This window comes from Aulonocara sp. 'chitande type north' Nkhata Bay, linkage group LG14, assembly GCF_057382095.1.
Source record: "Aulonocara sp. 'chitande type north' Nkhata Bay isolate Kocher_YH1m ecotype deep benthic linkage group LG14, A_spYH_male_GT1.1, whole genome shotgun sequence".
NCBI lineage: Eukaryota > Metazoa > Chordata > Actinopteri > Cichliformes > Cichlidae > Aulonocara > Aulonocara sp. 'chitande type north' Nkhata Bay.
In genome coordinates this window covers 1,565,622-1,592,841 of record NC_141357.1, presented here as the reverse complement: position 1 = coordinate 1,592,841, position 27,220 = coordinate 1,565,622, and the positions used below count along the sequence as shown (strand labels likewise).

The 27,220-nt window shown below is 42.3% G+C and overlaps 1 protein-coding gene across 2 annotated transcripts in view; it reads right to left on the bottom strand.

Moving 5' to 3' along the window:
* sorl1 (sortilin-related receptor, L(DLR class) A repeats containing) overlaps positions 1-27,220 on the bottom strand; it is a 91,769-nt gene that overhangs the window by 41,657 nt on the left and 22,892 nt on the right. For both annotated transcript variants that reach the window (XM_086260541.1, XM_086260540.1), the window contains exons 2-6: positions 24,728-24,844; positions 17,750-17,884; positions 16,645-16,806; positions 15,683-15,750; positions 8,901-9,081 (exon numbers count right to left, since the gene is read on the bottom strand). In XM_086260541.1, the coding sequence (XP_086116667.1) occupies positions 8,901-9,081; positions 15,683-15,750; positions 16,645-16,806; positions 17,750-17,884; positions 24,728-24,844 (663 nt within the window). The remainder of the gene's footprint in view (positions 1-8,900; positions 9,082-15,682; positions 15,751-16,644; positions 16,807-17,749; positions 17,885-24,727; positions 24,845-27,220) is intronic.

The following is a 27,220-nucleotide window of genomic DNA, read 5'->3' as shown; positions in this document are numbered from 1 at the left end:
TGGACCTGAGATCAACTCGGATGTCGGATGGCAGACACTAGGACAGTGTGAAATGGAACACAGTCTACCAGAAGAATCAACTGTGACATACAGGAAGACTAAAATGTTATCCAAAAAAAGCCAAAAACTCACAAGAACTCTATCCTTGTGCCACATGTGTAATGTTGTGTTTTAAGGATGGTGGCGGAGTTCCACAGGGCTCAATTCTGGGTCCTCTACACAACACAAGGACTCGACTGTGTCCATCTACAGTGGGTATGCTACCCAGCTATGAGCTTGTTGGGTCAACAAAGGGGGACCAACAATTTTTGTAACTTCAGAAAACCAACAATCCATCATGTACAGATACTCAGCAGTTCTCATGCTTTACCCGACTTTTTAGCTAGTGAGATATTCACCCGCCTTCAAATCCATTTTAATCAGCTGCTGTTAATAATAACAGACCAATAGTCTTGTCTATTAATGTGTTAGCCCGAATATAATTGCTTTTATATTCTTTATTAACTGTCAATAATTATAAAACCAACATTAAAATGCTGTCAGCTAAATACCATCCAAAACTGCACTGATGTAGGTGTTTGTGAGGTCACAGTGCGTTTACCTTATGATCACTTTTACATTTGAAATGTTACGGTATCGTTGTGAAATATTAACAGAGGTTAAATAAAGTAGCAGAGGACAGGATCCTTTGATCCAGGACAGTCTACACGGACAATGTTATTATAAATAAATAAATGGGCAAAGTTGATGCAAAGCAATCTACTGACACTATATATATTCAGGTCATGTGAGCCTGACCTTGATGAAGCGATACCCTCAGAATCTCCCCGTCATCAGAAACTACCTTCTGGTATTAAAGAAATCCCAGATGCTGAAAACATGTGTCTGAGTCTCAGTTAAGTTACAGTATTTATGTTAAATCTCACAGTTTTTTTCATGAACTTCTCTAAAAATAACACTCAAGTGCAGCCCTAACATGTCCTCGTACTTCCTGTTTGAGAAAACAGCCACAAGGTGACGTTTGTTAAAGACTAGATCAGAGAGATAGAGCACATGTTCACTGTTGCGTTTTTCGTTGTTGTTTTAAGGCTGCCATTTGATTATAATGAAAGCACCTGCACTGGCTGTGAAACGAGCTGGAAATGTCACGAGTAAATCCTCGGAGGCAGGAAGCCTTCTGTTTGTTTCTCCCGAACGCTGTGCACGAAGGCGACCAAAAACTTTGCTGCTTTGCCGTTACAGAGTTACACAGTGTAACGCCAGCATGTTTCTCCTTTTATATCTGCAAATTCTCTGATCGAGATGGTTTTAAGTGTTTCCGTCCTTTTTAATGCAAATGCATGAAAACATCTGTGTGTATAGCATTTTAAAAAAGATGAGAGAGATCTGAGCAACAACAACAAGTGCAACAATTAGTGTTTATTTCATATCAACATCATCTATGTACAGCTGGACAATACTGTTTATCCCCTGTGAAATCAAAAACCAGTGCTTTTTTAACACAGCAAGGGATTTTTAACATAGCATGAAGGGTTACCAGGTTTCTTTAGAAATCGTAATGTGGACAAAATAACAGAATTATGCCAGAAAGAATAAAAACAATATTATTAGCCCCTGTGCAGTTATGTGCTATGTAATGCTCTACGCTTGGATAATAAAGATAAAACTGATGTTTTTTCCCAGTTTACACGATATTAAAACTTGAGCTGTCCTTTGGTACAACCTGCCAAAAACAAAAGAAATGATGATGCTCACAAAGCAAGAACTGGACGAGACGCGTCATCAACAAACTCAAAGCAAGCCGCTCAGTATATAAAACAAGGAAGTGAAAGAATTCAAATTTCTGGTGAAATGTGTTGAAAGACCCTGATGACTGACTTAGCCAAGGCAGGAAATTATAGTCTCAAAGAAAACAATCACAGAGACACAGACTGATGGTTACAGATGGAGAAAAACTCCACTTCTGCAGCAGAGACACTTTCAAGCCAGGCTGAAGTATGCTAAGGACAAGCTGGAGAAAGATCATGGACACTGGAAGCACATTGCTTGGTTAGGTGACTACACTAGAGTTTTTTTACTGCTTATTTTTGGAGAAAGAAGGGAGAGGTGTATAACCCAAAGAAGACCCTCCCCACACGGTGGTGGGAGTATTACAGTGTGGTGCTTCAGTGGATCTGGAACTAGGAATCTTGTCAAGGTGGAAAGAATCACCAGGAAAGGAGCATGTGTGCAGATTTGGAAAGAAAACCTTATGGACAACTGGGCCTGAGTGGCTGCTTTGTCTTTCAATGTGGCAACAATCCAAAACATCCTGGTAAAAAACTACCAACAGAAGATCAAAATGGGAGCTGTTGACTGGTCTGCACAAAGTCCTGACCTGAAACCAACTGGGATGATGAAGACTAAGGTCTCTGCCAGAAGACCATGAAATCTGGAGGAGAGACTCAAAGAACAACAGGCTGGGATTGCTCTGCGTGACACTTGTTGACAACTATAACAGCTGACTGCAGGCTGCTGTCCAGCAACAAGGAAATCCAGCTCTTTGTTTACTGTAACTTCATATGACGCACGACTGGATTAATCCGTATTTATGTCGCCTTGGTGTAGCCGCCCATGTAAAACGTTTGGAACAAGCTGCTTTAGCTACTTCCCTTCAAGCTAACTTCCTCCTGATTGGCTCCCCCTCCCCCGTACAGTATTTTTGAACAGGTGGGCGGGGCTTGTGTGCTCACAGCCTGAGATACGTACCTGAGGAGACCAATATCTACTCTGTGCCATCATACAGAGACAAGGGTAGACAGACCAGCCTGAAACAGAGCAGTCTGAGCTTTTGGTTCGTTGGGGTCATTTGTAAATATACACTGATATCAATCACTCCGTGTCAGCCACTGTAACAACTGCACACGACAGAGAGTGAAAAGAAAAGCATAACAGATTTGATTAGCTGGCTTTCGCTTGACGGCTCTCCACACTGTCAAACTGAAAGCCAAATAAAATAAACTGATACGACGTATGGAGATGAAGGGTACGGACTAATGTGCAGACACTAAACATGAGTAATGCCAGTATATTCAGAGGTAACATTTAAGACTGAAACACAGATCTGAACAGCAGCTCATCTCTTCTGTGAAGTTCCTGTAGCGATTACACTGAATATGAGCTGAAGATTTCAACAGTCCCAGCTACCACGAGCAGACTGGCATCATTCCTCCACCAGGCTCCTCTTCCTGTTTCCTCTCTCTTTCGTTCCAGTCTTTGAACAGAACCTGTGAACTGAACGAGTAGCACTATGGTGACCAGATAACCGCGGGCCTTATCGGTACTGCAGTTACATCTGCTAAAGCAGTTATCTTCCATGGCTCTGCTCAATGGGAGCAAAGGCTGAGGGCTCTAAGGTCTGATTAGCGCTCTTTTGCTCAGGATCCCCATTGTTAAATAAAACCCTCCATTTCTGCTTCTTCAGTTAGCTAAAGCAGCTTGGTACTGCCCAAAGCACTTGTGATATTCAATTAATTTAATCCTATTAGTCCCAGAAAAAGAGAGACAAGGAGAGAAAGTAACTGAGACGAGACCCAAAGGGCGGCCCTTTTTATAGGCGGAAGATTTCAGATGCTAGCAGCGAGGGCGAATAGAGCTGATGCTTTGTGATGGATTAGTCTGTATCTCCTCCATCCACATTATCCCCCGGGGTAGTGGCTGTACTCAGACCAGTGCTAGTCTATCTGACAGGTCCCATCAGCTCTGGAGGTCAGATGTCAGATACAGAGCTTGGAGAGGAGGGAGGTCACAGACAGTTCAATCACAACAACACAGCCCACTGTGCTGCTGAGAGTTGGTGTGTGATATCTGGTTAGAAGGAACAAACACTGCTTTAATTCCATAAAACAGCTGGGTTGTAGAGTTGTTTCAAAGATTTTTCCAATAAAAGCAAATAGTTTATTAATTATTACCATGACCAGTCGCCAGTCTGTCCCAGGGCTAACACGGACGACTATTCACACTCACACCTGTGGACAATTTATTATCACCACCTGATCTTAGCCCACTCGCTGCACGTCTTTGGACTGTGAAGCAACAGCGCTAACCACTGTGCCTAACTCATGATCGTGACTCACTGTCGTCACACCTCTGAACTGTCAAACACACCTGAGCTTATCAGGAAGGATATCAGGCACGTGGTCGAGAACATCATGAACATCATACTTCAGCAAACACGCCCTACTAGCACTCCAACTATTTTGGCCTGTTGTCCTCAAAGGCTTTCTTATCTTTTCCATGTCAGCAAATCCCACATGGATCAGAGTCGGGTCACAGACTCATTTGAGAAAACTTTGTTCTCCGATCTGAAACATTTTTTAGATTTAATATAATTTCTTTTGTCAGATGGGGAGACGCTGTTAAAACTAGTTCAAATGAGGCATCTGTTGTTGTCACTTGTTGACTTGCTGTGTGACCACTAATGCTTCAGACAACACAGCCATCTGCAACCCTGACTTCCTCGTCTGATTTGTTGGTTACATGCAAAGATGTTTCACATCGTGCGTCAGAGTTCATCCTCGAAACCCTGCGTCTGTGCGATCTGCATAAGATCAAAAATGAAAACGAGTGACACAGCGTCTGTAAAGTGTTTAAAGCACTAACTTCTTTTTTAAAATCAGCAGTGGTGCAGATCTTTTTCAGTGGCAGCCACAAGTTTTATTTAGTAGTTTAGGTTAAAAAGAGTAATTGGGGCAATTTTTGTGAAGAAAATCACGTGCGTGGCTTTTCCCCAAACTCCTGTTTCCCATTCAGAACAGTAAATAAACCACAACAGTGTTTGAGGTTAACCCTAATTGGACCACATCAGTAATTAGGAATAAGCATTAATCATTAGTTTTGACCGTGTTGGCCACGGGGAATTAATAAAGGGACTCCACGCTGCTGTCTTTGATCACCTATAATCTGCATCAGCTGCATCTGTAATAACACAAGACACCGACAGACTGCGTCGCTAAGATCGTTTCATTCTCAACCAATCATTAATTTTAATAGCAGAAACCTGCGGACAGCTGCCCACAAGACCGATTCATGCTCACCGCTGCATCGACTGACAATGAGCACGCAGAAGTGAGATTACACATCAGAACACTTAAAACATGTCGGCACCGAATTACAGCAGCAGTGTAACTCTGGGGTGCAGCTATGAGCTCAGTGTGATGAACCATCTGAAATCCTTCATGCCGACCTCCTTTGACAATCAACAGTTATCTGAACACTGCAGCTACAGGCTGCCGTCAGCCCACGAAGACGACTCGGGACAAAGCCAGTCTGTTAGAGGCAGGCTGCGAAACTCCAGATCATGTTCACCATCTGCTCTGCTATCTGTCACCAAGGCTTCCACTACACCAACACTGGAGTGAACAATGACAAACATACTGCGCTTCACATGCACCCACAGCCAAATATTGATCGACAGCGTGTCGTTATGCTGAGCTGGGAAACTGGCTGCTTAGTGCTCATTATGCTGCAACAACTGTATGCAGGTGCTGAACAAGTACTGCAGCAGCTACCTGCAGCTGATGCACATCTGCCTAGTGTAGCTTGCATAGATAGATTTAGATGTTAGTTGTTATTGGATATTTATAGATGAGTGATTAGTGTAGTCTGTGGTTCTTACAGTGTTAAATGACTGGTGCACATTTCCTGCACACACTGAGGCATCATTTCCTCCTTTTCTTTCAACTATGCTCTGACAAGTACAGAGACGTGCTTTAATCAATACAAATGATCCAAAATGTAGACAAAGGGTAACAAGATCTTAGCATTTATGTCATCACTACCACAAAGGCAGATGTGCATACTATGTGCTGTCAATGTGGGATGAAGGTCTTTAAATTAGAGATATGTCATTCATGTATCTCTCAGGAGACTGCAAACTTTTAATTACTTATTATCATTATCAGTAGTAGTAGCAGTGTTATTTCACTCAGAAGCTTCTCACTAAAACTACCACAAGGTTCTGGGTTCTCTCTTCGTTTGCATGTTCTGCAGGTACTCTGGCTTCCTCCCACAGTCCACAGACGTGCGTACGAGTATAAACCGTACTGTCCACAGGGTAACTGTGACTATAGTGGACTGTCTCTGTGTTAGCCCTGTAATGAACAGGGATCTCTCCAGGGTACGTCATTTTTTTGTCCGGTGTGAGCCGGGATGGGACCAAGCCACCCAGCGACTGAGTTAGGAAATCGTTTCACGCCCAAGCCGAGTTGGTATCCGGCCTCTTCAAAATGAGGTGGCTCAGTATGACACGTGAGAAGAAGGGAGTCAAACAGACTCACTGTGTGATTTAGGGGAGTGACTCACCTATGCTAAAAGGCTTGATAATTAACCGATCACCGTAAGTATCGGTTCTCTGCCTAACTTGTTTAAAGCATCGTTATTAAAGAGACCGACAGCCCTCTGTGTGCAGTAGTAATGAGGCAACATTGTTGTATATACTCTGTGCTGTACAGTTACTGACATACTCTACATCATACTAGCCAGCTTATAACATGGGACCTGTCTTATTCTTGATTAGAGTAAAGAAAAAATACTGATGTAGATCTACTTATGGTATGAATTTCAAAATCCTGCATCACCTTGTTCTAAATTTATTGCATTCATAAGTTTTCAGAAAACTTGACCTCTGACCTGTAACCAGCCAGAGCCATGGCGGGGGGGGGGGGCACAGGATGAAAAGGGGGGAAAAAAACAAAACGCTTGGACACTGCTAGCACGGGGCGCCTTTCCAAACCAACTTCATTCTGAGCCAAAGACTAGAAAATATGGTGAAGCAAATCTGCCCTTTGGCTCCACCTGCGCAGGTGCGGAAGTAGGTCTCCCTGCAGGATTGGTTTTCCCTGTCGGGAGCCGTGCTGGGCTGTTTAAACCACGGACAAACAGGATCCCACATTCTTGATTTTTAGTTCACAAACACTTTTTGTAATGACTAACTACTCCTGACATTTTGGAGATGTTTGCTCTTTATACAGTAAAGTTACAGCGGGATACAAATAACATCAGGCTGATCCTGCCACGATTTGTTCCCCGGTTCAAATCACGGACAAACAGGATCTCACAGCTGTTTATGTTTTTAAACCCATTTTGCACAGAGAGGCATTTTTTAAAAATGTATTGATGCAATTTTGAATATTATTACACAGGGAAAAAAACTACATGTAAAATAATGACACTGTGACGCCTCTGCCTTTGTAAATGGAGGGACAGTAACTGTGTGTAAAACCTGCAGACAGTCAGATTAACAGCATTTCGTCTCTATCATTCTGCAATTCATCTCATGTAAACAATAACGTGGCCACAGCGTGACGTGAATAAAGGCACATACCTTTGACGCTGCGTAACGAACTCTGTATTCCTCGTCCACACATAAACGCAAAAAAGGAGTTTTAAAAAAATCTCAGTTTTCGATGATTCGAAACGCCGTCTACGTGGACGAAACAGCTGCGTGTTCAAAAATACCCGTGTAGGTGCGGACGTAGCGTAAAAGAGTTGGTAGTTTATTCTATTACTACCTGTAATTTATTGCAGTTTACTTTTATTTGCTTAATTGTTTACAATAAGTTTGAGGTGTGAAATAAACAGCAATGGAGCAAAATATGGGCGTGTGTGGTTGGAGGATGTGTTTGCGTGGTGGGGGGGTGCGAACATTTTCCTTGTGAAACAAAGGGGGGCCTAGCAAAAAAAGTTTGGGAACCACTGGTTTAAGGTAAGGTTAGCTTTCCTGCTAACCCAATCAAGCCACTAGCTACCTAGCACAGCAGCTAACAGGCTAACCTTAGCTTGCTTCCTCTTTAATGGTGTTGCTATCAAAATAAAACCTGAAGCATCAATAATTCTTTTTCTTATAAGGAGTCTGTGTCTGGGTACCTGTCAGGAAGCAGGGCAGTGGTGCATAAATGACAAAATCACACTTCAGGCTGTTAAAAACACCCAGAATCCTCGGGGAAGGTCTCAAGCTTAAGCTAGAACCAGAAGCTTCTGTATTGTAAAATGACTCCTTGGTGGAACACTACAGCAAATGATCAACTGTTTTCTAAACAGCATGAAGCCTGGAAACAGGTGGAGCAGCTAGCCTGGCTCTGTCCAGCCTGAAAGACGTACACCAGCCAACTCTTTTAAAGTTGTGCTGTGCCCAGACCTGACTGAGAAAGGATAAGGTGGTGGCAGGAAACAGTATGGCTGTTTTTAGCTGTACCATCTTAAAAGGTTGGCAGCAATACCTGAGGATCACAGAGCTCCCGCCTGCTGCCGCTCTAACATATTGTCCCCACGGTGAGCCCAAGGAGGGACACGGTGGCAATCTGTATGCACAGATTCAAAACCTTTTATGTGCCCTGGAAAACGCCGTGTTTGCTCATGTGTCAGCCCTGACCAACTCATTTGTACGTAAAGATTCAGGCACAACTGACCTGGTACAGGCAGGTCTATGCTTCTAAAGGGCAATCCACCCCATTATTACGTTTGGTCATGGTTTCACTGCCGTTCCTTTTGTTATATTAATTTGGACACATTGGGTTTTCTGAACTTGTTTCATTGTAGAGTTATAGTTCTGGTCTCAGAACCTGGAGATTCTGTTCTGTCTTATACATTTGCTATGAATACGACAAATGCAAATCAGAATGTGGTCAGTTAGCCAGACCTTCTGTGGAGCACGTTTCCTGCCAAACCAAACGAGTATAGGATCCATTAGTAGCAGTAAGGCTAGCTTACAAATGGAGGACAGTTACCTGGATTATATGATGACGTTTGCTGAGCTATACTTTCATCTGGTTTTTATTGTTATTTTAAATATCAAACTGCTATCGCTTCTCTGTCCACTAACAAACCAGTTACCAATCACTGGAACACAATGGTCTCCTTACCCGTGTGGTGGTGGCAAACATGTACTTGTCTCGGAGCTGGAAGCTGTCCACCTGCTCCAGGATCAGTCTGCGGTTCTGTTCACTCTGGAAGAAGTCAGTGCTGCTGAGTATAGTGGATACACCCTGGGGCTCGTTTCTCTGGACGAGGACTGTGGTTGGGGGGTCGTAGGGTTCCACACCCCTGGGTTTAGGAGACAAGAGCAGAAGGTGAGAGACAAAGATGTATCAGAGGGAGATATTGAGAAAAAAGGTGAGGATAGGCGGGGAATGGAGAACATGAGAATAACACAAACACTTTTCATACTTAAATATATCTATTTATAATTGTAAATAGGCCTTAACAGATGGACATCAACCAAAGGTTAGGCAGGGCCTGTTCTGAAGCCTCACACTGAATCATTTATCGATGACAGAATTACAGTTACAGCTGTTTCTGAATCTGAAACAAACTCACGTTCAGGACAACATCACTCTTCAGAGATGTCAATCAGAAAAGCAAGAACTAAACTCCGCTTTCACCCTGTGGTCTCACAGGCTTCACACAGACAAATGATTCCTTGTCAGTTTTTCATTTAATAATCCCGTTTTCAGGATAATAAATGTCAACACAAAACACTCTCAGGCTCTCAGGAAGTTCAAACTGAAAATCTCCATCTGTGCGCCAACCTTGAAAAACTGCGCGGTCGAACTATTTACGGCCGTTTCTGTTCCAGCTCGTGGCACACAGAGCCCGAATGAATGAAGGAGGTTCACTGCATCTTATCGTCTGCCTTCCAAATCAGCGCGTTTCCTGCCAGAGTCTCGAGAACTAAACAGAGAGAGCAGTGTCTCGCTCAGCTCTGCCTCTGTGGCTTTCATTCAAAGGTCCCTGTTCAACCGATGGACACTGTCTGGCCTGAGAGTGCGTGGAGAGCTATTCGTAGTCTGTCTCTGCGCCTTCCTTGGAATTAATCTGTGCCCTTTCTAAACACTTCCTAAACACCATTCTTACCCTGTTTTGGTAGTTTCTCTCTTTGTGTCAGGTCCGTACGGCATTCAAACCGAGCATTCGGAATGACAAGGCCACTTTATCTGAGACACGGCCACCAACAGCACAGGTTTCTTTAATAACAAATCTTTTCTCAGACCAGACATGTAGCACTGCAGGCCCAATTCTCCCAGTAACATTAGAAAGCCAAAGTATGATTGTGCACACTGGATATCCCAGCATTATGGACACGGACCCACCACGTAACCTCCGTTGGCGATATTGCTCAACTCTCAAAAACAATGAATCAGGACATGTAGTCAACCAGACTGTCAGGCTTTACAAGTTAACCGTAAAAGAAATTCCACGTCAATCAAAGCTTCATTTGATTTGAAGCCATTAAAAATGCTTCAACATAATCTGGGCTCATAGGTCACCGTGGCTTGTTCTTCAGTCTCGCACCGGTCGGATTCCTGAGCGAGTAACAGTCCACATAGTGGTGAACATTTCAGCTGGTCTGGTTCCTTGTTGGTTTTGTTTCACAGGATATACTTTTTGGTTTTGTTCTTGCAGTAAAATTTGCTGTAATTTTACCTTGAGAACTTCAGACAGTTCATGGAGTCTGGCATTGGCCTTTCTCGCACATGGCACACTAGATGCAATTACACTGCAGAAAACACACATCGCAGGTCAGGTGGCTCACCTGATAAAACTTGCGCCAGCGGGAAATGCACCCGATCTTTAGTTGCACTATTTATCAGCACAAACCGTCATAACAGAGGGGGAGGGCAGGTTAAAGACCATCCCACTAGAGACTGTGGATGCCGCTCACCTGGTTGAGCCTGTGACCCACGTAGCAAAGGTACTTTAGGGGTCAGCTATAATCTGCACTACTGTCAGCCTGAAAATGTTCAGAGCTGCAACGCTTCTATGTGATATCTATTCAACGCCCCCCCTTTCTCCCACAGATCCTTGGTTTCCCTATATATTGATACTCCTTTTATGTGGGATTTGTATCATTCGTTGTAATCCATATGGCAGAAGAGATTGTACTTCTTATTGTACAAAATGGATTTTGCCTCTCAGTCCGTCTTCTAGCCGTGCGATCACAGGATTACCAGTTATGCGAGATTGTGGGGGGTCCCACTGGTTTGGGTGGTTCTGAACACACCCAGCAGTAGACTGATAGTCAGGCTCAGATCGCTTTGGCTTACAGAGCCTTCAGACTGATGTGCAGCACAAAAGCAGCAGCCTCTTCTAAAGCCACAACAAACAGGATTAAACCCAAATTGGATGGAGCACCAGGGGCGAGCGTAAGATCAATCCTTATTTGTGTTGCTTTGGTCCTCAGATAATTTGCAGTTTCTTCTGGCCGGTTTGTACCTTTAGCAGCATTTTCAAATCTTATTTGCTGACTTTTAAAGGCATCAGTAGTTAAATACATCTAGAAATCCAGGGACCAGATCATTTTGGCTGTCAATGATAAAAAAGATGACCCAGATAAAACCATTACCTTTAAGTTTTGTATTGTGTTATGAATCAAGCACACTGCTGCTTCTCCTTAAAAATCCAAAATCTCTCACAGTTTAGTTCAGCTCAAACTAAGATGACGGAGGGAGAGCCCTCGGTCAACGGGAAGTAGAAGATATAAAAGGATTCAGCATCAGGGCCCATGGAAGGAAGTTGGCTTGTTTTCAGTCCATGCAGCACGTGACAGATTCAATTCAACTTTATTTATACAGTGCCAAACACAGCAACAGTCGCCTCAAGGTGCTTTATATTGTAAGGTAGACGCTACAATAATACAACAGAGAAAGCCCAACAATCATATGACCCCCTATGAGCAAGCACTTTGGCGACAGTGGGAAGGAAAAACTCCCTTTTAACAGGAAGAAACCTCCGGCAGAACCAGGCTCAGGGAGGGGTGGGGCCATCTGCTGTGATTGGTTGGGGTGAGAGAAGGAAGACAGGATAAAGACATGCTGTGGAAGAGAGACAGAGAGTCGGATGTGTTGGTTTACACCATAACTCTCCCCACAGCTACTGTGCAGCTCTGCTAAGGTTGGCCAGGCCACGCCTCCTGGACTCCTGTTGCTCTTCCTTACTAACTGACACTCCCTGTTATGGTCCAACAGAAGCTTCAAATGCTTTAACTATTCATACTTCTACTGATATTAAAAGTCACCAGTTCAACTGCTTTTATTGACTAGCCATCAAACCATATAGCTTCTTCTTACCAATAACCAGCAAACAGTTGAGCTGCTGCTGACAGAAATTCATTCACAGAGCAAAAAGGTTTTTTCCCCACATAGATAAACGGTGAGGGCAACCTGCCTAAAAGAGCATCAGTCTAGCATCCACTCAGAGTGGAGGGGAAGCATCACAGATCAACAGGTCTGCCTGCATTGTCCAGAAATGCTTCCACTGGTCCCTCAACCCCACAGGACTCCAGTTGTTTCTGATTCTAACTTACAGCAAAAATCTAAGCATGCTGAAGCATTTGGAACAGATAAGGAGTACATAATGACTCATTCCATCATGACTGCTGGCAGTAGCATAGTACAAGGGCTGCAAAGGAAAGGATACTTCTGCACCAAAGCTATAATTCAGCTTTTACCAATCACCGTGAAATGTAGTTAAGGGAGGATATTGATTACATATTTTGGCACACGGCAGGTATAATTCTCTTTGGAGAAGGCAAACATTAGTGCTCTGTTTATTCTATAATATAAATCAGTCCAACAGAGCTTGAAACCAGGTTTCACTGCAGCGTTGCATGTTGAGCTTTATAAAAAAGAACTAAAGGAGCACTGCCTAAATCACTGTTAATGACACCTGCAGCCCTGTAATGATCTGCAGTCAGCATCCTGTTACTCACTCTTGCATGCAGCTCTTGGTTAGTGACTGATTTATACCACAATCCTGATGATGGTAATGACAACAAAGCTGACTCGCACATAACTAAGCAACCAATGTCAGATGTGTCTGTGTAGATTCTCAGTCATCCAGGTCATGGTAGTCTAAGGAAACTGGAAATATAACAGCGGGACTGTTTAAAGTTTCGTCAAGATCCTTCACCTCTCGTCCAACGTCAGTTCTAAAAGCAAACAGTGAAGATCCCAGATACATGTGGAAGAAGCTGGCTGCTATTAGTATGGAAAGAAAGTCTTAGTTATGCACATTAGCTTAATGCCAATACAACATTTATGATGACTATTTATGATGACTACGATTCTATAGGTTCAACAGAGTCATAAATCTCTTTAGCTGGGGAATTAATTTGGTAAGCTAGCCATTCAGCATTTCCACTAAAAGGGCATCTGTGCAGGAAGTGATTCACAGGTACACATACCAAAGAAAGGTAATCAGATTCAGCACCTTCGAGTTTACCACCCTCCATATGGCAGGGTGGTAAACGCATTAGGTCAGACGTCCACCACCCCTAAACATCAACATCCTCTCCTACCAAAGGATGGGAGAAACCCAGCTGTAGACGTTGCGTGGGGGTGCAGATGTAATCTTTATTTTGTTTAACAAACAAAACAAACCCACAGCAACACACAATTTTGCTAGTAACAACATTAGCAACTAAGCTATATTAGCGGAGGAAATCATTTGAAAACAGTCAGCTAAGCTACCAGATAAGCATCAGGAGTCAGATGAATTTGCTAACTGTGGATTTTGCTCCATTAGATGGCTTGCATTCTTATGTATTAGCAGACATGCTAGCATTAGCTAACAGTAGCCAGAAAAACAACAACAAACAAACATCGAAAGGTTAAAACTTTTAAACAACATTATTTACTTGATACCCAAGTTAACAGCTGGCAGGCTAACACTAGCTTGGTTAAAGTTAATGTGAGAGATGGCGAGCAAAATGCTACCTGAAGCCATGTTTTAGTTTGAGTTGGTCATTTGTTGACTTTAGCGATCAGTGAACTCTGCCTTTCTTTCATGGCTGCTGTTGCTCACTGATGATGCTGGGCGCAGAAGCACTGAGTATTTTACCAGGAACTATTTTACCTTTCAAACCTTCCATGTTTACACTAAAATAATGAAAGCACTAAATACTGTATCAAGTTTCCATAAGTAGCAGTTATCCTGGCAAACCTGATGTAATCCAGGTAGAGTCCATTCAGCGTCCATCCTGTCACTCGGTTTTCTGCCTTGGTGACAACATGTTACTCTGCTCAATAAACATCTAAAGGCTCCTGGCTGCAGAGAACCTGCACCAACATAGCCAGAGTAAAGTGTTGTCTCATGTTGTTTCACAGCCTCGATTAAAATACTACAAACACAACAGGGGAGGCTGCCGTCTCTCAGCCACTTACATGACACTGTGAAATTATCCCAACCGAAGCTCACAGTACAAGCCAAAAGTGTTGAGTCATGCACTTAATAACAGGACAGCAATGACTACACATTTTTCCAAGGTGCACTAATGTTCAGGTTTGACAACTATCAACAGCTACACAAACACAAGCTTGAAAACGTGCAACAACTGCTTACCAGAAAAATGTGCATTCTTGCAATCAAAATGTATAATTCCAGCATGATAAGAGTCCATCCTGAACCCAGAAAACCTCACAGTCATGTCGGGAAACAGTTAAATGAGAATCATTCATTGAGGAGTTCTAGTCATCTTCATGTGGAAGAAAGTGAGGATGCCTGGTGTGGGGACAAGGGGCTGTGACAAAGGTCTGCTTTACACAGTGGTGTTAGTGAGGCTTCCTTTATTGGTCAAGACAAGTTTACACAGCACTCACAGCTGAATGGAGACACCATAAGCCCAGATGTTCCAGACTGGGCCTCACTATGCTCACTGGATTCATGATCAGCCTTACACATCTGAATGACTTTATGCAGAACAGCTTAAACTGTTACTTCTTCTTTGCATTATTGATCTTTTATCAAATCCAGCCAGTAGCCAACAAATGTTAGAGTTGAGATAAGCTGTATTGTATAAAATCACAGGAAACACTGTGCAGACAATCATTAAACTGCCTACAATTTGTTGGTTGTATTTTCATATTAATCAAATAAGACTGGGTTTCCATGACGATCCAAGATAATCTGGGTCAGGTTCCATCTCATCCAAAGCTCAACACATCTAATTAACAGTCTTAACTTTATCTTAACTTTAACTTTTACAGCAGGCTGTTCACTGTTGAAGCCTGCAGTCATGCTATTTATATTTAATTACTTTAGATTTTGTCAAACCAATCACTGAATAACCACAGACCTGTGATCATAAATGCAGCCACAACTCTGAGTTGTATCATTCCTAATACAGCTCGACTCTTCTTTCAACATTTAACGGCGTCAGCTGTGAGTGTGGGCTCTGACCTCTTATGTATAGAAACACCAAACACCGTTGGATTATTCTTTTGGATAATCCAACAACAGAAATGACAAAATTAAGCAATTTATTTTTTAATGAAGGTGTCTACTTTCATTAAACGGACTAAATGTTAACTGACTGTCCTGACACTGGAATAAAGCAGAGCTACTTAGTGTCAGATAAAGAAGAAAAACACATTTTCATTAATTCTCTGTGTTATTGTGGTAATGTCGACGTGCTATCGAGTAAGGATGAACTCATCTGTGTATCAGAGTTGTTGACTAGAAATATCAGACAGCGCAGCAATAACTTGTAGAATAATTTATCTATTTATGTGCTTGTAGCTAACGCCTGAAGGCCGAGGACATGCAGATTTAATAGGAGTTTTCTGGAAGGTTATATTTCCTCAGCATTGTGTTGGTGACAGGATAGATACACCCTCTGATGCCTGTTGTACTGCTTCAGCCTCCTTACCAAAAGTAGGTCTTCACGTGCTCTTGGATCAACACCCACGTCTCCCCAAAGTCGTCCGATTTCCACAGCTAGAAAGGCAGGAGAGGAGAGAGGGTGTAAGGAGAGAGCAGGAGGAGGAAGGGGGAGGAGGAGGAGGAGAAGAGGGGGGTGGTGCACTGTAAAAATGTAGGTCAAGCTCATTCCTTCGTTTTGGCTCCAGCACACATGTAAAGGAGAACACCGGAGAGACGTTTGCCACTGTTATGTTTGAACTCAGGAGAGCTATGATGCAAGGACATCACTTCCTGTCCCGGTTAGAATATCCTGCATGTGAATTTCTGAATCGAACAAGCGACGAGTACTTCATATCAAGCACACGTGCAAGAAACAGTCACGATTTCAGCCTTCGTTTTAGGATTTTAAAAATTCAGAGGAACAGTCGGTGAATGCTTTGGAAACACCAAAGCATTCACCGACTGTTCTCATAAAATACTCATAAACTGTGGTTACTCTGGCAGCAGCAGCCTAACTGAGTGTCCAAATACGTCCCAGCTTATTTACCTGGCACACACTTTTTTTACACGTTTCCACAGAGCTGTTAGACATTTGTAAGGAAGACATCGTCCTTCTGTTTGTATCAAAATATGTAGAATACTATCAATAACTGCAAGTATTCACATAAGGAATAATAAAATCCATCAAGTCCACATTGTGTGAATATTCAGTGCAGAAAGGCTTCATGAAATGTTTTCCTACACATGCACATGACTGGATCAAGATGAAGCTGAAGTCATTTGAATGCAAAGCTACAGTCATTTTATCAGGTCAAATTTCGGCTGTAACAGGGAGTCAAACTCACACTACAAATGCTTCATCATATCTACAAGCACCACTCAGTAAAAGGTGTCGCTGAGGCTTCATACTAAACAAAGTGCGTCATTCTTTTAAACACACAGCACTGTAAAGTCAGAGCATCGCTTTACCTGTTTGTTGGGATGGGAGCCGTCGTAGCCGAGCACCAGGTTGGCTCGTCTGCTGTGGAGCAGCAGGTCGGTGGGTTTGAAGGGGAGGGAGAAGCCCTGGACGTTCCTACAGAAGTCAAAGGCGTTCCAAAGGTAGTTGTTGGTAGAGTCCACAAACAGGTACTGAGGAGGCAGACAACAAACAGAAGCATTAAATAATAAATCTGACAAATCCTAGAAAAGTTTTCTTTGAGGGGAAACAAAGTTTAAGGTCTATCAGGCTGACTTTGCACAAACTCAGCTCCGCAGAAACGTTGGGAAACAAAATGCAATGACTGACAAGCTTAAGCCCGTGTTTACTTCACCATCGGGCGCCAAGGTTTAATCCTTAAAAAAGTATCAGTGAAGAAAACGAGTTTGCAACATAAAATCATGAAGAGCAGAGGACTCAAATGAATCAGCTGATGGAGCCTTTCCAGATGTGGAAGCTACCAGTTCCACAGCCACTGATTTTAAACTGAACACTGATAACACTCCTGATGGTCCCACCACGTTCACACAAGGATTCGTCGTTGCATGATGCAGGATGTGTCCCAGTTACTTCCTGACAGTTAATGCAGTGCTGCCTGAAGTCTGCCTCTTTGATATGCTCTTTTTAGACCTGATGTTACCGATCTGCTGACAGTTAACTTAATTAGTTTCACCATGTTACTGCAGCTGTTTCCTTTTAGTAACAGTTACTTTTCCAGCTTTTTGTTGCCTCTTTCCCAACTTCTTTTGGGAATGTGTTGCTGTATGAGCTCACATTTTTCTTAAAATTGTACTTTTTCTGTTCCGATATTTGGATATTTGCTGAGTTTTTCAGCTCTACTTGACAGAACAGTTCAGCTCCACCAAAAGACGACCAGTGACAAATCCACAGACACTGAGATATGTGCAGGAGGAGAAGCTGGATTAGTTTCCACAATTCCACCATTGGATCTTAAATTTCCCATAATGCAACCAAAAGCTTTATTTCATACCTGACAGTATACAGCTGACATCACAATGTGTGCTGTGTAGAATACATACAGGAAACTTTCCACTTGTCTCTCGTGTAAATACGGGTCAGTGGGACCAGACTCACCCTCCTGTTGTCTGCAGGGCTGTGGTAGAACTGCGAGATGACCTGCTTGCTGCCGTCCTTCATCTTAGCCCCCGAAAACTTGAACTTGTGTGAGACGGGTATGAAAGTGGTGCCGTGGTCATAGGACACGTAGACCTGAAGACAACAAGGGAGGTATGAATGCCTGCACCCGGCGGTCCCTGAGAAAAGGCCTGGATTATATTTTTTTTATCAAAAAATTCACTCGGCAAACTGCAAATTCTGCCATTTTAAAAACACTAATAATAATAATAATAATAATGATGATGGATTGCATTTATATAGCGCTTTTCAAGGAACCCAAAGCACTTTTTACAATTCCACTATTCATTCACTCTCACATTCATACACTGGTGGAGTCAAGCTAATCTGAAAGGTCTGCAGGTCTTAATGCTCAATTCTGATTTTTTGATCAAATCCGATTTTTTTGTCTGCTTCTTCACACTACAAATAAAATGTGACGCGCTCTAGTGTGAACCCTCAAAGCGGCCCACATGCACAAAAGCAGACGTCACACACAGCGCGCTCTGTTTAGACTATGGCTGGGTGATATGGCCTAAAATTCATATCACGGTATAATTTGAAGCATATGCAGTAACGATATATATCGCGATATTTTCTTTTCTTCTGTATAACGTATTTTACACACTATAACGCGCACTTAAAATCCTTTAATTTTCTCAAAAAATGACAACGTGCCTTATGTATGAATTCTGGTTGTGCTTACTGACCTCAAACAGATTTTATGTGCTACACGCCGCTCAAAAATCTGTCAAAAATGTTTTAGTACGACTTTGCTAAGCTACGAAGCCGCACCGCTTGATAGATTGTCGGAGCATTATGGCTGCCGTAGTCAGGAGCCTCGTGGAGTAATCTGGGTCCAAAACTCCGTCATCTTCAGGTCCCAAAGTAACAAACGAACACTGCAGCATCACTGAGAGTTAAAATCTGTCTAAATTCTTTAATATTTAATAAAACGATCAGCATTGCTGCTTTACCAGGTGTAACAATTAAGTTTAGCATCCAGGCATCCATGAAAACAGAATTTATTAAATTTAACACAGTTAGAGGAAGTTAGCGGTTAGCAGGAAGTTAGCTCACTAGTTTCCACCTAAGCATGATATAGCATGTTCTGACTGAGAGATTTCTGAAAAATTCAAACGTACAGCTCTGCTATCACTTCCAACATAGATGAAGACAGAAGCTAAACAGCAGTGATGTTTGTAGGGTTACTGAAGTTGGACTAGCTGGTAAACAATGATGTGCTACATGATTGCTAGCAAAACAGCTACGTTAGCATAACATTAGCACAGTGAAGTTGAAGGATGAACGCTAACTTTTTTCCACTCGATAAAAGTTAACGTGAAGGTTCCTGATGGTTAGGGACAAATGCAATCGCATAGCAGGATGCTGTAAACGGACCAAACTTCAGTCAGGAGAACAACTGAGATAATCCATCCACAATACGAGGTTAGTCATTAATATACTGCAACAACATGGGAATAGAGCAGCTGTGATAGAATTCAGCATTAAAGAATCAATGGTACAGAAGTGGAGGAAGCGCAGTTTTTGGCTTTCCTCATCTTCCAAAAGTGCTTCGTCTCTTCGCTGTCGCCGGCCATAATTTGCAGATGTTGTTGTTTGCAGCCGCTGCGAGGCTTTCGACCAAAACAGGAGCAGCTTGATGACACCATCAACATGCGCTATCGTGGTAGAGCGGTATAGTAAAGATCTCTACCGTTGGCCAAATTTATATAGTTTCTACCGTAAACCGTTTATACCGCCCACCCCTAGTTTAGACCCAGACCAAACAGTATTGTTTGACTGATGGCCTTAATATAAAGACTTGTTTACGTTTCCCAATTTTGCTTTAAGTTATAAAGTTATTTTGTTATTTACATTTGGCCTAATAAGGATCCTTATTGCTGTTTTAGAGGAGCGCTGCTTCAGAGGATAGCTGCAGATTTCTGTCAGAATCTGCAGATTATACATTTACAAATAAAATGTTCACGTTTCTCCAACGTTGTCTTCCCAACAGTTTCACTGGATGGCCAGGAAGCGTTCGCGATGTCTTCTCCGGCGCTGATAATTGGCGTCTGTCTTGTGTCAGTGACGTAAAAGACGGATTTAATGCGACATGACCATCAAACAGCAGTCGCTTTCTAAAACATCAGATATGTATCGGATTCAGCACCACATACGAAAGTGACCCAGATCGGATTTGTGCCATTCACACTGTCATACCATGATCGGATATGAGTCGCACAGGGTCAAAAAAGTCGGATTTGATGCGCTTTCGCCTGCAGTGTGAACGTAACCTTGGTGATCCACAGTTTCAAGGAAGACAAATTTCTGCGCCTGCTGTGTGTTCGAGAGGATGAAGGGGTTGATTAATGACTGAATACTAGGGGTGCAACGATATTCGTATCGATATTGAACCGTTCGATACAGTGCTTTCGGTTCGGTACGCATATGTATCGAACAATACAAAATTTTTGATTTATTTTATCAACTTTTCTTCTGACGATGCTGTCTGTGTGGAGCGCTCAGTGAATCTGCGTTCGACTACTCCGCCTAGGCTGCACTGTCGAGCGCAGATCCACTGAGCACTCAACACAGACAGCATAGTCAGAAGGAAGAGCGCAGGGCAAGTTAAGCTCTCCTTGCAACATGGCAAATTGAACCTCCCCCACCCTCATTCAGATCTGGCGTTTGGAATTATTTTGGTTTTCATGTGACGTATGACCCTGAAGGTAAGCGAGTCATGGACTAAAGTAAAACAGTATGTTGGATGTGCCATGCAATGCTCAATTACATGGGTGGGAACTAGCGTGTTAGCGCAGTTAGCTCGTTAACGTGTTGGCCGTCTAGCCCCATGCACGGGGCTATCAGGGGTAGCTCGTTAACGGAGATTTGCCGTGTTGTGGCGTTAAGGTCATTTTAACGAGGTTAACCTGAAAGCACTAGTGGGAACACAACGAATATGACTGCACATTTACGCCGACATCATCCTAGTGCAAAGACAAAAACAACAAGCATGCTACTAACTTTAGCCGAGTCATTTAGACAGCTGTTAGCACATGATTCTCCTTATGCTGCTGAGAATATAGCCCAGAAGAAGCGGATAGTATAGCTTTTATTTTGGAAAGAGACATTTCTCTGTAATAAACTCTCTTTTCCAAAGATGAGTGATTCCTCAATCAGATACAGGGCTCGCAATATCGCTAGCCCGACGTCCTGGAGCTAGCGATTTTTCCAGTCGGGCTACCAAAATCTATCTCTTCCCTGCCCGTCGGGCTATTGTAGGAAGGAAAAATATATGTCAATGCTTTTGCATTCTTTCGGAAATGTAGCTGGGTAATTATGTCATTGGCATTGGTGAGCCACTGTCAATATGTGACATATTGAAATCGCGTTTGAATTTGCGCTTGTTTTTTGCTTTCACTTTGCAATCGTGCGAACTGTGTATAGAGAGCGACAGCACTGATCTGTGAGTGATGATAATTTGTGCACCAATTCCTCTGACGTCTTATCAATCGTTAGCTTACTATGCAAACATGACAAGTGAAATCTCCCGCAGCTTAAACATGTGAGAGGTTGATCGCGCAGAGAATCGCTGAGCTTATGTGAGTGCGTGTGTAAAAGCAGCAGGATTTATATTTTAGTTCTGCTGAGCCAAATAAGACAGGTCAGGGTGAAGAAGTGACAGCCAAAGAAAAGCTTACCACGAAACGGAGAAGTTATGACAAATCAGACTATAAGGCAAAAAGAAAGTGCAGCTTTATGGTTTCATGGACAAAAGAATTTCTGTGGCTGCGATATGATGAGCTAAATAACCAGGGCTGCACATAAGTGGTCCGCAGGTGCGCATTCGCTGTCAAAATAAAAAACACGCACAAGGGTTAGGGTTAAATTTAAAAACTGTACTTTTGAGTTAAAATCTATATTTATAATTTTAATAAATGACAAATTAAAAAGGCATGAACATTTTTTTTGTATCGAAAAAATATCGAACCGTGACACCAAAGTATCGAACCGAACCGTGAATTTTGTGTATCGTTGCACCCCTACTGAATACCTACAAAAAGATGTTACTTTATAGACACTTCGATGGTGAAAGATGGTAAAAGCAAACTAACTGTGGCATGGATGTCAGCCTTTTTCAGAGAAACAAGAAAACCAAAAATAAGAAAATATCTACCACATGTCCTTAAACACAACACCCTGTGCTTGTCGGTGTGTGAGATAGGCCATAATTAAAAAAATGTTCATTTTCATTTAAGGCTTTATGCCCCAAATAAAAACTCTGTGGCATCTATAAAGGACAAGTGTGACTGGTTGGCTGCAGAGCCTTTCAGTGTTTGTAAATGGTGACGTGTGACGAAGACGAACTGAATGCAGACTCGTAGCATCTCCTTGTAGAAAACTCAGCATACATGTGAAAGGAAGTCTAAAGGTGCGAAACTCTGTCTGCACTTTGCACACATGCCCCAGACACTTCAAAGCAAACGTGTTAAACTGATGTACGACCTTCAGTCACACGCAACTAAACTTGAATTCATGAAAGATGAGGGGACCAACGCCTCCGCTGTAACCACAACGTGAGCTTGTGTTTGGCCACAGCAAGAGGTCAAAGGTCCCATGTCTCATATGTAACACTACCATATTAAATCCCTGAGTTGATGGAGAGATGACAGAATCTGTCTTTTAACAGTCTGGTTGCCTCCATGCTGCCTGTGCACACACGCTAACGCTCCTAACATAATATCTACTGAAATAAGAGAGCTTTGCAGTTCATCGGTTTATCTTTATTAACTCTGACAGTGACTTTGAAGCCTGAATCATTTCAGCGTCTTCAGAAACCAGACTGTGTATTTGTGAGAGTCAGCTTTTCTGGATTTCAACAAAAAGACGTTTATTTGGATTGTGTGTGTTTCCTTTCACTTTCACCAGAACACAAGTGGAACTGCAGTGACATAAAAACAAGCTGAATTCAAAACACGACCTCACGTATGCATTTCGAGCAATTTCAGAGAATAATGGAAATTACAGTTTTTTACAGACGCTAGGACACATGTCTCAATACTTAGGTCACGTTTGCAAAACTCCTCACACAGTGAGCACAACAGAAGTCTATGTGGGCTAAACTGAGGACCAGTTATCATTGTTTTGGCACAAAATGCATCCAATGACTACATCTCTCAAATTTCATGAATTATCTTCTCACTCAGACACAACAACTGCCAAAAAGCTTTGTACGTACAGGACATTTTGCATGTGCTTACATACTGTTTTCAAAACTGTTAAACTTATGGCCAAAACAATAACACAATGCAAAACTTAAAAAGAGCAAAATCCAACAGCAATATTTTATTGAAACATATTTTAAATCTAAAAATGCAGTTTAACCAGCCACAGCTGATTCTCATTGTAGATGAACATCTACACAGGTGTTACTCCTTCAATTTTTCAACTCCTTCAATTCTGGCAGCCAGAAGATTCTTTCCTAGGTGTGTTGCCCTAGATGACATAAGATGTGATGTGGATGAGAACCTGTGGCCAAATGGAGGAGACCGAGTAGAATAGCATTACTATTGTATGTGTATCAGTGGATGGTGTGTATACAAATTCTTGTATTTTGGGATTACTTAGTGCAAAAAAATAAAAAATACATAAACAAATATTAACAAATTCTGCATGATGTCTGATTCATTCCAGTAACATATATTGAAATTATAAACAGAGATGTGTCCTTGTTTTACACAGGAAAACACTGTAATGCTACATGTTGTTAGTGTTTTTAGGTCATTGTTTTGTGGGTGACAAAGTGTGTTTGTCGGCTGTCAACCTTTGCTAGTGTTCTGGAAGAATGAGTTTATTTGAGACCTGAATAAAGTGTCTTGGTAGTTGTAGTGCATTTTGAATGTGAAATGAACTGCTTTGCCAAGCTGACGGTCAGTTAGGAGGATTGTGTGAAGTGTTTTGCAAAAGTGACCTAAGTATTGGGACATGTGTCCTAGTGGCTATAAAAAACTGTAAACACATTTTTAATAAATAACAGCCAATAATCTATAAAGCTGTGCTACCAGTATTTACAATTTTGGCTTTAGACACTTTGCAATCACTGGGGAAAAAATCCTTTTGAGACTATTTTTTAAAACTATTATTTATATTTCGCTCTGGCTCTGACAGCACACGGACACAAATACTCGTAACCACAGTAATGTCTGGTCAGTGGCCATTACCCTCACACAGCTGTGCTTGGTAAGTAGTGAGCGTGGAGGAAATATTCAATGCTGAGGTCCTAACTGTCTATCAGCAGTTTAGCTAGCTTAGACTGCAGGTCAGCATGAAGGTGTTTGAGTAATAACTGCATCGGTCGTTATTCCAACCAGCTATTTAAGGTTGATGGTTCTGCCCAACATGGTCACTGTTAAGGACTGGCATGATGAGATAAATCTTTCTGAGGAATACAGAACAACATCCATCCCATAATGAGACAAAACAAACTTCCCAATCGAAGGAAAAGCAGTATTCCCCTCAGCTCTCCGTCTGAAAGTGCTCAGTCATCCCAGGAAGTGGAAACAGAAGCGGCGTGCTGTTTAATGGCTGTGTTTGAGGCTTTCAGTTTCTTTTCTGTGTGTGTGTGTGTGTGTGTGTGTGTGTGTGTGTGTGTGTGTGTGTGTGTGTGTTGAGGTAGCAGATGGGACCGATTAATGTGTAGCTCAACACTTGTACCATCATGAGAAACATGTTAAACAAGTGTGAACACAAACCTTCTGCTACGCTGCTAATTTACACAGACAGTTTACAGACTGGGATTTAACTGGAAAACCAGGCCTGAGACTAACCTGAACACTGTATGAGCCTACTGGAAATAATCCTGGGCCTTCTGGTTTTAGTATTCCCAGGTTTCCTACCCTACATGTTACATGCATGGATGTTTTCAGGCGTACTCACCGAGCTGGTTTTGGACCCAGTGGTTCCTGCACTGTCTCGAGCCAAGGCTACAATGACATTACTCTTCTCTCCTGCCCAGTGGACGACCATCTGGTTGTGAGAGTCATTCAGGTTGGCCTGCAGAAAAAAAAGTGAACATAAGGTGCAAGGAAACCTTTCCAATCTGAAATTTAAATGGGCTGAAATATCCAGCGATGACACGGACACAGAGCTGTGACGGTACTGAAGGTCGGTTTGGAGGCTTTTTCTCTTTAATAAGTAAAATAATCATTTAAAAATTTACTGAAGTTCTCTTTGTCTGATATTAAAATTTCTTTGAATATTAGAAACAAAAAAAATGCTTAAGGCCCCATAAAGGCTCGGGAAAGCTGTAGTCTTACTTTAGGGTACCCATTTGCACAGGCTGGTGAGAACACCATTGTTTTTATCCCTGTGGACACGTGACACTCAAGGAGACGGATGAGTTTAACACAGTATCCTGATCTGCTGACAGTCACAAAGATGGATGCAGACATTTCTTCAGGCCAGCACATGGTTTGAATCTGAGGCGCTGAATCAAAGCCAGGCACAAACTCACGTCTCTGACTCCTCACACCGACTTTCTGTCTTCGGCGGCTGGACTGTCAAACGATGCAAAACGATAAGGATCAACGGAGCTCACAGATCTGAAGCCGCTTCCCAGTTTTATGACAACTCGGTAAGGAATTCAAACAAACCAGGCCGTGACCTGAGATAACCCCAGGCTGTTGAGCCCGCGTCTGTCAGAACATTTCCAAAAATGAGACAAATCACATTTACAGTTTTTTACAGACGCTAGGACACATTTCTCAATACTTAGGTCACGTTTGCAAAACTCCTCACACAGTGAGCACAACAGAAGTCTATGTGGGCTAAACTGAGGATCAGTTATCATTGTTTTGGCACAAAATGCATTCAATGACTACATCTCTCAAATTTCATGAATTATCTTCTCACTCAGACACAACAACTGCCAAAAATCTTTGTATGTACAGGACATTTTGCATGTGCTTACATACTGTTTTCAAAACTGTTAAACTTATGGCCAAAACAATAACACAATGCAAAACTTGAAAAGACAGCAAAATGCAACAGCAATATTTTATTGAAACATATTTTAAATCTAAAAATGCAGTTTAACCAGCCACAGCTTATTCTCATTGTAGATGAACATCTACACAGGTGTTACTCCTTCAATTTTTCAACTCCTTCAATTCTGGCAGCCAGAAGATTCTTTCCTAGGTGTGTTGCCCTAGATGACATAAGATGTGATGTGGATGAGAACCTGTGGCCAAATGGAGAAGACCGAGTAGATTAGCATTACTATTGTATGTGTATCAGTGGATGGTGTGTATACAAATTCTTGTATTTTGGGATTACTTAGTGCAGAAAAATAAAAAAAATACATAAACAAATATTAACGAATTCTGCATGATGTCTGATTCATTCCAGTAACATATATTGAAATTATAAACAGAGATGTGTCCTTGTTTTACACAAGAAAACACTGTAATGCTACATGTTGTTAGTGTTTTTTAGGTCATTGTTTTGTGGGTGACAAAGTGTGTTTGTCGGCTGTCAACCTTTGCTAGTGTTCTGGAAGAATGAGTTTATTTGAGACCTGAATGAAGTGTTTTGGTAGTTGTAGTGCATTTTGAATGTGAAATGAACTGCTTTGCCAAGCTGACGGTCAGTTAGGAGGATTGTGTGAAGAGTTTTGCAAAAGTGACCTAAGTATTGGGACATGTGTCCTAGCGGCTGTAAAAAACTGTAATCTGTGAATCCAGATACGCTGTGCACAATCTGAATGATTTATTTAGCAACAACATCAAAGTAGCACAAGTCAATATTTCATGGGAAAAACTGGCCCATGTGTCATTTAACGGGAGTCACCGGGCTGATAGTCTCCGTTTGTTTATATGTATTTATTTGTATTTAACAAAGAGTCAGTTTCCAAAAATGTATTTTGGCCACTCCTGACATTGATCTGCATCTCTAGCAGTCATCATCAGCACACCAGCTGTTCTGCTGTTCAACTGACAGCAGAGCAAACTGCAGCTGCAGATGAAAAGGACACAAGAGAAGCAACAGGGGGGAAGCCCCGCCCCGGAGCAACACGCAACCACAAAGCAGATTCAGATTCCACCAGTTTAACCAGTCTAGCTTCCACTGGGTGTTTTGGGAGGTTTTTGCAATTGTTTCTTTTAATAACCTCGTAGCAGGACGACGGTCTGTCGTCGTGTCTGCTGCCACCGTGTTTGAAGAAGGAACAAAGTTTTTGTCTGTGGTCACACAGGTGCAGGACCACCGTCCTAAGGACAGTCAGTCCAGAGGTGCACGTCACAACCTTCAGGACACGCCTGAAGTTCTGCTCTGCGAGTCAGTGTCAGGACAGTGAAGCTACTCGTGATTTTTCATCCTCTCTGTCCGTGGATCTCAAAGTAAGGCGCTTTGGGCTTGAGCACAACCATCCAT